This window comes from Larimichthys crocea, chromosome V (genome assembly GCF_000972845.2).
Source record: "Larimichthys crocea isolate SSNF chromosome V, L_crocea_2.0, whole genome shotgun sequence".
NCBI classification, from domain to species: Eukaryota; Metazoa; Chordata; class Actinopteri; family Sciaenidae; genus Larimichthys; species Larimichthys crocea.
Genome location: NC_040015.1, coordinates 5,023,887 through 5,036,342, shown reverse-complemented (window position 1 = coordinate 5,036,342; position 12,456 = coordinate 5,023,887). Strand labels below are relative to the sequence as shown.

The window sequence follows — 12,456 nt, the reverse complement described above, 5'->3', positions numbered from 1 at the left end:
CACGGTCCTCTTGTTAATTAAATCTGCTGTAGTGTTACCAGGTAAAACATGTCTATTTACCAGTAAATAAGATGAAAGTGTGCTGTAAAAGAAAGTGTGGCTTCTTTCCACAGTATTACCAGTTTCTTACTATGTAATTAAACAAACACTGTTAAGTTTTACATATTGAAATATTAAAATATGCATCAGTGTGTGTGTGTGTGTGTGTGTGTGTGTATCAAAGTGCATATACTGGGGATGTAACAGCTACCGGTATTACAGTAAATCTCTGTGAAATTTTACATGATAAAAAGAAATGAAATAAATCTCATTATCTCGGTGGATCATCGAGATATATAATAACAGGCTCATCCAAGTCTCGCGAGCAACTGACGATGAAGGCGTTGTGTGAATGCGTAGCTTGTAACGTAGGCATCAAGAATGAAAGAATGGCAAAAAGGCGGCACGCTGGGCATTTTCCACCGTGAATTCACACAGGATCAGGGATTGTGGCAACAGGTAGCAGGGTTGTCCGGTGGTGGTGGTGGGGGACGGTGTGACTGTTATTGGTACTCTTTGTCTCTTGACCAAAGCGCTCTCTCCCTCCCCTTCTCCCTCCCCCTCTCCCTCTCTCTCTCTCTCTTACTAGATTTAGAAGCTGTGTACATGAAATAAAGTGAGAACACACACAGGTAGATGATCAGAGTTTAGTCCATGAATCCACCTGGACAGTCTCAGCTTTAATTTTACTGATCTGTGTCTGATTGGCTTGCAGAGCGAGATGAAGGACGAAATCCAACGTCTGGGCGTATTTTGCATTTCTTAAGAAACTTTCGTTTCTTTCAGTGTGATAAGATTTTGGTTTCTAATGTTTTAGTATGATAAGAAAATCCCAAGATTTTGTGAAATTGTTTCAATGTATGTGTGTAGTGGCTAAACTTCGTTTGGGTTTTTCTTGTAACCCTTTGTGTCCAGTTTCCTTTGTTTCACCGCTTGGAGAAAGCAGTCGTGCAGTGTCAGACTCGCAGTTTGTGACCAAAAACAATCCAGTGAGAGCTGATTGATGAATGAAGCTGATAATTTATTGTAAATTAAATAAACACATAAATAACGCATTGTTTGCATAGGTCTTTTAAATCTTGTAACTGGCAGGACCACACAGCTTCACAAGCTGCGGTCAGTGACGGTGTCTGCTGGTCTGCTTTCTCCCCCTGATGCCTGAAGGGCTGCTATTCAATCGGTCGCACCACCATCCTCACCTGTAGAGGGTGCACACTCACAAAAACAACGTAAATAATTTAATTCAAACAAACTTAAATGTTACGGAAGCGTATTGCATTCACTTGAAAAAAAAAAAAAACTCCTGTTTTTCTGAGTAATTTTTTTTTCTCCTGTTTTTCTGAGTCATTTTTTTTCTCCTGTTTTTCTGAGTAATTTTTTTTCTCCTGTTTTTCTGAGTCATTTTTTTCCTGTTTTTCGGAGTAATTTTTTTTTTCCTGTTTTTCTGAGTAATTTTTTTTCTTGTTTTTATGAGTAATTTTTTCTCCTGTTTTTCTGAGTCATTTTTTTTCTCCTGTTTTTCTGAGTCATTTTTTTCTCCTGTTTTTCTGAGTAATTTTTTTTCTCCTGTTTTTCTGAGTCATTTTTTTCCTGTTTTTCTGAGTAATTTTTTTTCTCCTGTTTTTCTGAGTCATTTTTTTCTCCTGTTTTTCTGAGTAATTTTTTTTCTCCTGTTTTTCTGAGTAATTTTTTTCCTGTTTTTCTGAGTAATTTTTTTTCTCCTGTTTTTCTGAGTAATTTTTTCCTGTTTTTCTGAGTAATTTTTTTTCTTGTTTTTCTGAGTAATTTTTTCTCCTGTTTTTCTGAGTTATTTTTTCCACCCTGTTTTTCGTGCAATTTTTTTTTTCTGTTTATCGAGATACTTCGAAATCCCGCGAGAACATCCAACCTGCAAGTGACTCCCGTCCATCTATGGTGACTCCTGTCCCGCACGTACCTGCCCGACTGTCAACTTTCTACTGTACCGAGTCAATAAAGGTAAGGCATGTATACACAGGGTATGATACTCTTGTTATGTTTTAGACTTTATCCTTCTATTGTAACCCTATTGCTCAATGTAGCAGGTCAGGAATAGACGAACATGTCTATCGGCATGATTTAAGTTGTCAGTTAAGATAACAGTTTTGTTTCCATCGTGCTGGACATTGTTGCTCATCAAAAATGAATCGCCTTTCTTTCATTATATTGGCTTGGCACAAATAGAATGAGCCATTCGTCATAACGTTAGGTTATATGCTAATAGTAACACTGTAGAGACATAACATGAGAATACTAACATAGAAGTTGTTTAATATGGGGAATGTAAACATGTAAACAAACAGAACGTTGCCAGTAGACTAGTCACTATATTGACAGCATTGACGGACAATGACTGTGGACCATGAGTGTTTTGAGTTGCTGAGGTTGATGTGGTTTGCTCTTGGGCTCACTCTCCTTTGCTATTTCCTATGTATTTAATACATGCATGCATACCTGAAACACACTGAGGAAGGATCCTGCATGAAACGTCCATGCACATAATTATTTGAATAGGCCCATATGTTGAATAAAACGTTTTTGCACCTGCTTACTAGTATAGTACAACAAGTTACTCATACCTTGTGTTGCAAAGCCCCAATCTGGATTTTATTGACTATTTGAATAGTAATCATAATAATAACAATAATACTAATAATATAATAAAAGCCCACTCTGAGCTGCAGAGTTTAGTCTTCTGTACTGTCAGAGTAATGTTATTGTTCATGAATAACCAGTGAAGGCTTTCATCACCAAAGGACAAATCAGTTTTGGTGGTGATTTGAGTGAGGGTATTCAAATGTTTAATGACAGGTCAACTTTCAAATGATTATACATATAGACAGAGTGTTTATAGGTCAACAGTCAAGACATGAAACATCCATTTATATTTTATGCTTCATATATATCATGATAATATTATGATACAATTGGCCTTGACAGTTTTAAACGTTAATTGTTAATTGTTATGTTAATTGTTGAAAATTACATTTTTGCAGTGCCAGCAATGGCTACATCCTCAACCCCCGGCCTCCCTCAAGATGATGGACTGTGGATATTTCTTCGCAACAGAGGTGTTCCTGAGGAGAGTATTCAGAAAATGCAGCAGGATCATGTAAGTCACAGCTTCAAAAGCTGTTTTTGTACTGTCTCATACTGTCCATTGTGTTATCAACTACATTAAGCATTTATAATTGGTTGCCCTGGAACTAGGCTTGAGATAATATAGTTCAAGCTTTGTCATGTCTAATATATACTTTTTGTTTTTATTGCAGATTGACAGCTCAGTAATGGGGGAAATAGATGATGCCACTATGGCTTCTTACATTCCAGCCTATGGTGACAGGATTGCAACAAGGCGTTTCTGTATGGAAAAACAGAGAAGAGGTCGAGATGATACAAAAAGACTGTCCTTATTTAAAAAACTTTAAAAAAAAATGGGCACAATGAGCAACAAAGACAGTGATCAAGGTTTTGAGGAGGAGAATACAGTGCAACCAACAAATATGCGTCTAAAAAGTAATAAGAGAGCCTGGAAGACAACCAGAAAAATAGAATTAGGGTGGATACATGACAACAGACAGGTCAGAAAACGCAACGGTGGAGGAGCCAGAGTTCTTGATATGAACAAGAATGCCACTAAAACTGAGATTCTGTCACAAGCTAAAAAACTGTTTTTCCCTAATGAAAAGTCAACAATGGGAAAGTGGGAAGAGTTCAGTCATGATATAGTTAACTTTCAAGAAGCACAAGTTGATGAGTATGTTAGTGTGGGAGAATACTATGAGACACACAAATTGGGGTTGTTAAGATTTTATTTGTTCACAAAGACCCTGACCAGTGGAGATGACCGAGAGGAAGGAGCTGATATACAGACAGATGAGCAACATGAAAACACAACAGAATCTGGACAAGATAAACACACAATGGAAGAGGTCGAGCAGCTGACACCAAAAAGACATTACAGTGAAAATCAAATACACACAGTCGAAGATGATGACCAAAGCATTGCCACAATGTCAGCTGTTGTCTCTACTGCGCCTGTTCGGATTATTGATCTTACATCTTTGTGTAATACATCAGAGGTAATTTTTGGTCCTTTGACAGGTGGGCCGTTTTTAGGTGATCTTGATGATACACTTATACATGAGCCCATCCTTACAATAGAAGAGGGTCAAATAACCCCCCCACCTACACCTCAACTCCTATTGATGAGACAGCTTCTGCTAGACCACCAAGTCCTGCCAGTGAACTTTTACATGTGACTGTGAAACTTCACAGAGTGACTCTCTTAGATGAACTGATTGCTCAATTCAAGGATGAAGCAATGATGACCTACTCTGTGAAATACAGCTTCATTGATGAAATGGGGGCAGATGCTGATGGTGTGTCAAGGGATGTATATGCTGCCTTCTGGACAGAATTCCTAGACTGTGCAGCAGAAGGTGCAGATGTGAGGGTGCCATCACTATCCCCAAAATGGCAAGAGGAGGAATGGAAGTCTGTTGGCAGGATATTGGCCAAGGGACTGAAGGACCAGGGGTATTTTCCATTTCGGCTGGCACAAGCCTTTACAGCAGCAGTCATATTTGGTGAACACTCTGTTTCACCTGATTTACTGTTTGACTCCCTGATGTTGTATCTTAGTCAGTCTGAGCGTGATCTCTTGTCCACTGCTTTGCAAGAGGCAGTTGTCGGCAAAGACGAGGAAGAGCTTCTTGATCTTATGGATCGCATGGGAGTAAGAACAGTACCAACACCAGATAACTTGAGGGCCGTGCTTGTCCAGGTTGCCCACAAGCAAATGATCCAGCACCCAAAATATGCACTGGATAATATTGCAGAGGTTGCAGGACCAATACTCAGGAAGTTTTTCCCAAGTGTACAGGATATGAAGAAGCTGTATGAAGACATTAAACCAACAACACGAAAGATGATTAAGATGATAACAGCTTCTCCAGCTAATTCAGCAGAGAACCAAAGTTTGCGATTTTTACATCAGTACATAAGGGGATTGGATGAAATGGGTCTCCGGAAGCTGATGAGATTTCTGACTGGGTCTGATGTCATCTGTGTAAAAGAAATTCAAGTCACATTCACCTCTTTGGAAGGGCTAGCGCGGCAGCCAATTGCCCATACTTGTGGCCCAACTGTGGAGCTGCCATCAACTTACAACAGCTACCCTGAGCTTCGAGCTGAAATGGAGGCTATACTGTCCAGCAACACTTATGCAATGGACATAGCATAAGTGTACTATTTAAGACACTGTTATCAGTCTAGGATATTTGAAACTCTACCTCATGTCAGATGTTAATACTGACAGTGTTTGTTAAATCTGCTCGTTGCATTAAAAGGTACTTTGAGGTGTTTTTTTACAAATAGAATCACAGCTTGCTGTCTTGTTTTGTACACCTGTCTTCAAACAGATGTGTCTTTACTGTTGAGTCATGTAGTTCAGGAGTCCTGCTCTGTGAGACATGATATTTTTCCATCTACAGTCATAAAATTGGACATGTTCCTTTTGTTATGGGGTGCTTCTATTGTGAAATGTTAAAGTTATCAAATGTGTAAACTCAAGGAAAGATGCATGCCCTAATAAAAGATAATAATATGCTTAATTTGCTGAAAGTTTATTGACAACTGCATTTCAACATAAATCTATAGAGTGACATTTCATTCAAACACATAAGAATATCTAAACTGTTTATATGTTTAAGAGATGACATGATAATCACCAACAAATTTTAGATACACATATATTCACCAGTATTGTTACGTGCAATTGTTTGGCTGCAAATGACATACAGTAACTTGATGAGAGAAACAGAAAAACAGGAAGGTATTCTTCCTAAATGCTACAACCTAAATATCAAAAGCGAAAAGGTTTCACTGCTCAGTAACAAGCATTGTGTCTACAAGAGCTACATTTGAAATTCAGCATACACACCATTAAGGACAAGATATTATAACCAGTTTGAATTATAATTGATAATGACTCCTTTTTGTAGACTGCTCTTTTTACAATGCACAGATTTTCCATTTTTTCACAACATGTAACATGTGATGCGATATTTCATATGCAGCTATCGGAATGCCAGCACTTATTATGATGTGTAATTTTTTCCATAATGAATACAAAGAGGATATACAACAAGGTTGGCACAACTGGGATATGTCCATTAGTAAAGAGTTCACAGTTACAAATTCATGGTCCATAAGATTTTCTACCCTTATGTGGAGGCTTACATCCAGTCATTTGATCCAGTAGAGCAGGTTGTGATCATTAAATCTGAGCTCGTATGTAAGCACGTAAGAACATGTAAAGCTCAATGGCTTCCTCTGGAGAGGTGGGTGGATGAAGACTGTTTTCTGCCATGGCAAGGCAGCAAATGTCAAACACTGTATCGTCACAGGAATACGGACCTCTCTGAAGGCATTCCTCTCTGCAGGCTTCTATCTTTTGTTGGGATACCTCTTTCAGGTACTCTCTGGCACCAAAAAGTTGGGTGGGGTGGTAGTAGGGTGTACATCATCACTGGGCGCCCGCCTGGAGACACAGCATTTCTGCATGGGCGAATTCTGTGAGTGTTCCAGAGGTGAACAACTTCCTGCAGTTCTCTCTAAAGAAGAGAAAATCTGTTCACACATGATCATTAAACTAGCCAGTAGTGCAGTTCAAATCAGCTCCAACTCATCTGCAATAATAAACTATATTATGCAATTAAAAACATCAAAACACTAACCCTAACCCATTTTATACGTTTCATACTTTAAGTACTTTGAATATATACTGCTGACTTTATTGCTCTTTTTCACTAATATCAGTAGGCCTATGATATAAGTACCACACTAAAAGTAACCCACTACACAGGGTGGTACTACTGCTTTTTGTGAAGTAAAACATCTGAATACTTTAACCACTAAGCTGAGCAAGTGTCACAGTATTATTCTGACATAATATAGCACTATGGGGGAAAAAACAACATAAACGTATTGCAGTTCTTACCTCTATTATTTCAAGACATGTGAATTGAATGAGACTTTTGTCCAGGAAGTCACCAAAAAAGAAGTCTGAGTCTTTTAAATCTTGAAACAGGTTCATCCAGAACTGTGCGTGTTGCTTCCTTAAAAAGCCCCACCAGTTCTCTATTCTTTGGTTGTGATTGCTTGATCCATACAGATAACATCTGTGCGAAAAGTTGTCCAGATGATTGTGCCTCAAGAACATCTGCATTTGTTCAATGTAACAGTTCTCGGTTCCGAGGTCGGAACGAATTCGGGCAGCGCGGTTTGAGTTTATCATATGAGTCTACATGCCACAAAAAGTTTGGGCCTGGATTCTGGTACATACGCCGCCAAAGGCGATTCCGGCGCCTCAGCTGCACACCATGCGGATCCAATATTTTCAGCAGTCTCCTGATCGTCTCTCGAGTCACCACGTAGCCAGCCTGAATGTATTTCAAATGCATCATCTTGTATCCATGGAGCATGCCATATATGTCCAGCTGATCCTGGAGAAACATTGCTATGTCTATGAGATCTGAATGGGCTTTCCTTCTGAACAACCGCAAAGTCTTCAGGTGCCTGCGTAAAGTCGACAAACTAATAGTAATACCATCTATATGACTTAAAGACAGGACTATCTCCCAGTGTCTTAAACCCAGATCAAAGTAAAACCTAATTAAACTAAACAAGCCGGCCATGTTTGCTTCCGTTCTAAGTATCTCAATTCAGAAAACAAATTACCTCGAAAAACAGAAAAAAAAAAAATTACTCAGAAAAACTGGAAGAAAAAAATTACTCAGAAAAACAGGTTAAAAAAAAATTACTCAGAAAAACAGGAAAAAAAATTACTCAGAAAAACAGGAAAAAAAAAAATTACTCAGAAAAACAGGGAAAAAATTACTCAGAAAAACAGGAGGAAAAAAAATTACTCAAAAAAACAGGAAAAAAAAATTACTCAGAAAAACAGGGAAAAAATTACTCAGAAAAACAGGAGGAAAAAAAATTACTCAGAAAAAAACAGAGTTTTTGTTTTCAAGTGAATGCAATACGCTTCCGTAAAATGTGGCTCCTACACACCAGCCCCTTAATTGTTATTTATACAATCAATTACATAAATATTTACAAAAAAAAGGAGCCAAAAGAGTAATTTCAGAAATTCAGTAAGCACTAATTGTTCTTTTACAAAAATGTATGAACTACGATAAAGATGTGTATACATTACTATTCTCTATAATGGTCAGGATCACTGGTCACTCATCAGCCTCAAGGATCCGGCACAGCTTAGTGATGGGCCTCTCAAGAACTGATGTCTTTGTCTGGACTTTCACAGCACGGACCAGGCCTTTCACATCTGGTTTGACCTCCAGCACTCTCCCTAATAGCCAGGACCCTCGAGGAGCAGTGGGGTCAACCACCAGGACAATGTCTCTAACATTCAGGTTTTTCTTTACTGATGTCTACTTCTGCCTCTCTTGCTGTAAAAGGAGATATTCCTTGGTCCATCTGCTCCAGAAGAGGTCAGCCAGGTACTGGACCTGTTTCCAGCAGCGTCTGGCATAGAGATCAGACCTCAGGAAGGTTCCAGGGGGCAGAGTGGGCATAGATCTGAGCAGGAGGATGTGATTGGGGGTCAGTGGCTCCAGGTCATGTGGATCTGAGGACATTGTGGAGAGTGGATGGTTGTTGAGGATTGCCTCGGCCTCGCAGAACAGGGTCTGAAGGCCTTCATCATCGATGGACTGCTGATGGAGAGTGGAGTTCAGCACTTGCCGGACGGAGCGTATGAGCCTTTCCCAGACTCTGCCATGGTGTGCAGCGGCTGGTGGGTTGAAGCTCCATTGTATTTGTTCAGTTAGCAGGGCATCCTGGATCCTCCTCCGGTTCAGTGACATCAGGGCCTTTTTCAGCTCAGTCTGAGTGCCCACCAGGTTTATCCCTGATGTGCTTGACTTGACCCCTCCTGCAAATAAATCTCCTCAAAGCATGTATGCATGAGTCACTGTCCAACATGTAGGCAACCACTAAGTGGATGGCTCTACTGGACATACAAGTAAAAAGTATGCCATACCTTTTGATGGTGGCTCTTCCTCGTTTTACTTCAAAGGGCCAAAGTAATCTAGGCCAACATTGGTAAAGGGAGGGAGGTCAGGCAGGATTCTCTCCGTTGGCAAGTCTGCCATTTTTTGCTCACCTGTTTTGCTCCTCACACGCCGACACATGACACATCTAGAGAGCACCTTTCTTGCTACTGAATTTCCCTTTACAATCCAGTATCTTTTGCAGAGCTCAGAAAGCATGTGGTTTCTTCCACTGTGACCTGCGCTCATGGACATGTCTGGTGAGAAGGCCTGAGATGTGTGAATTTTTGGGCAAGATGCAGGGGTGTTTGGTTTCTTCAGGCATTGCAGATTTATGCAGACGGCCACCCACTCTGAGAATGCCCTTGTCCAATACAGGGTCGAGCCGGCAGAGACTGCTGCTCTTGTGTACTCTGGGTGGCGACAATGCCAGTGTTGCCATTTCTGCAGGGAATGCCTGCTGCTAGACCATAGGAGATGACTGACCTTTCTGCCAGCCCGGCTATTGCTGACCCACTGAGTTAACTGGAACCCACCTCTACTGCACAATGCAGTGAGATCTTTTACCAGCTGGATGGCATGAGATTCTATGGCCACAGACTTGGCACAATCATTTACATAAAAGTTGTGGCGGATGGTCTCAGCTACATGAGGGGGGAAACAGTTCTCATTGTCAGCAGCAGTCTTTTGCAATGCAAAGTTGGCCACACTAGGGGAGGACACAGCACCAAAGATATGTACAAGCATACAGTGTTCCTTTGCTGTCTGGCAGGTGTCACCTTGTGGCCACCACAAGAACCTCAAATAGTTCACATCAGACTCAGCCACTCTGACCTGATGGAACATTGATTTAATGTCAGCCATGATTCCAATGGGCTCCTTAGGAAATCTCAGAATCACTCCAATCAGAGAGTTGGTAAAATCGGACCCTGGAGTAGTTCTGTGTTCAGGGATACACCTTGATAGGAGGCAGCACAATCAAACACCACTCTATGTTCTAGTTCTTTTTAGGGTGGTACACTCCGTGGTGTGGTAAGTACCATACCTTTCCTGTGGCTGTCTGAGTTCCCCCTGTGGGACTTCCTCAGCATGGTTGTTCTTTAGTGATGGGAATTTCGGCTCTTTTTGGAGAGCCGGTTCTTTTGGCTCTGCATACTATAAGGAGCCAGCTCTTTCAGCTCCCAAACGGCTCCTCACATTTTATTAATTGGTTTTATTAATTGTTATTATTATTACTATTATTCTTATTATTATTGTGTATATTATTATTATTATTATTATTATTATTATTATTATTATTATGTTTTGTTATTGTTGTTATTAATTTGTTGCTGCTGTTATTATTATTTTTATTTTTATTATTATTTTTAAATATTATATTTAATTTTATTGTAAAGCACTTTGGTCAGTGCATGCTGTGTAAAAAAGTGCCTATATAAATAAAACTTATTTACTATTTAATTAATTTACCAAAATAATGCAAAACTGCCTGAAAAAATGAATTACTAATGTAAAATACATACGTGACATCAAATGTTTATCCTTTATGGCTTTATTTTACAAACACACTCAACCTTGAAAAAATGCCACAAAATAAATTATAAAGTATAAAAATAAAGACACAATTAGGGAAACTTTTAACTATTTTAAAAACACAAGCACAACTTCAACAAAGTGCTACAAAATAAATTATTAAATGTATAAAAAGTATATAAAGTTTAAAAATAAAGACCCATCTCAATTTGACTTTTAACTATTTACATTAAACCTGCACAAACTCACAGAATGACAAAGTCTTTAGTGAAGATTTGCATTTAGAAAAACCAAGTGGAGGGGCTGATCCGGTTCCTTCTCTCCGTTATGATCTGCCCAGTTTTTGAGAAGATTCTCTCTGAGGGGACAGATGTTGCGACTATGCACAGTCTCCGTGCCATCACCTGGGAAAACCGTGGGTAGACCAGAGCCTTGGTCTCCCACCAGCTCAGTGGGTCTGCACTTCTCTGGAAAAGGGGCTCCTCAAGATAGGATCTCACTTCCAGTACTGCATCTGATGAGGGATTCCTTCTTGTAGTGTCTCCACTTACCCACTCTTCAAAGAACCTCCAAACAACAGATGCTTGTGGCTCCTCTTGCTCATGCTCTGCTGCCTCTTCTCCCTCTTGGCCCCCTTGTGGAGTTGACTGGCTAGAACTTGCTGCTGCTGCACTTATTCTTTGAAGAGCTTCATCAACTGCTCTGCTGTCATTAAAAGCCAGCTTTTTGAAACGGGGGTCGAGAAGGGTGGTTTCTGACAGAATAGTGTTGTATTCCATTCTGAGGAACTTTCTGTCCATGGATGCACAGAGAGATCCCACTAACTCCTTCACTTTCTCAGTGGTTATTCTGGTCTGGTTCAGAGGTATGTCTGGCACTGAACTCAAAGCAATCCAGCAGACATGACACCATTTTATAATTTTCTAAAAAGTGACAGGTAACGGACATATATGAGGTGGTGGCTCGGGATGTCCAGCAGTCAGTAGTTAAGCAAACAGCTGTGGCTTTCTTGACTCTTTCCTGAAGAGAAGCACGTGCTGTGTCATATAGGCCTGGGACTATTTTCTGATGTGGGTTTTTCTCCTGGGGAGGACATACATTGGATTGAGGGCCTGGCTGTAGCTTCGAAATCCTGCATCTTCTACAATTGAAAATGGTTAGAAATCACGTGCCACCATCTTTGCCAGTTCCTCATCATTTGAGTTCTGCTTGGCTGGGGTCAGAGTGTTCTGCAAAAACCGTCTCATTGAGCTCTGGGCTGATCTAGGTGGTTGCTGGGGTGTAGGCCTACTGGGGGCAGACATTGCAGCAGCTTCAGAATCAGTTGCAGTTGATGATGTACTGGCACTTTCAGCAGGTTCCCTTGCTTCCCTTAATTCCTCCACCTGTACTGATGGGTGGACAGTTCACATGTGCCTGTGCAAATTGTTTGTAGAGCCTGCTCGATAGGAGATGTTAACTTTACACAGTCTACACTGTTTGAGCTGCTGGTGGCATTAAAATGGGTCCAAATTTTACTCCATTTCCTGCTGTCACTCATTTTCCTCACTGTTTGTCGTTTTCTCTCGGTCTCTCGTCTCCCTCTTGTCGTGTTTATCCTCCGCGACCGCTGTGCATCTGTCTGTCACCCCTGTCGTGGATGCTGCTATACATCTTGACCTACGTGCGGCTTTCACACAAAAAAAGTGGAGAGAAAAAAAAAAGCCTTTTCCCACTAGTTTTTTTCCGCCCACTTTTTTAATTGAAAGCCGAACGTGATTGGTCAAAATGTGTGAGAACAGGCATG

The 12,456-nt window shown here is 40.3% G+C and overlaps 1 protein-coding gene across 1 annotated transcript; it reads left to right on the top strand.

The window, feature by feature from the left end:
• Positions 1-1,836: 1,836 nt before the first annotated feature.
• LOC113745761 (uncharacterized) lies at positions 1,837-5,626 on the top strand. Its single transcript, XM_027278688.1, has 3 exons — positions 1,837-2,016; positions 3,054-3,169; positions 3,330-5,626. The coding sequence occupies exon 3, from the start codon at positions 4,382-4,384 to the stop codon at positions 5,300-5,302; it is 921 nt and encodes a 306-aa protein (XP_027134489.1). The 5' UTR covers positions 1,837-2,016; positions 3,054-3,169; positions 3,330-4,381; the 3' UTR covers positions 5,303-5,626.
• The last annotated feature ends 6,830 nt before the right edge of the window (positions 5,627-12,456 follow it).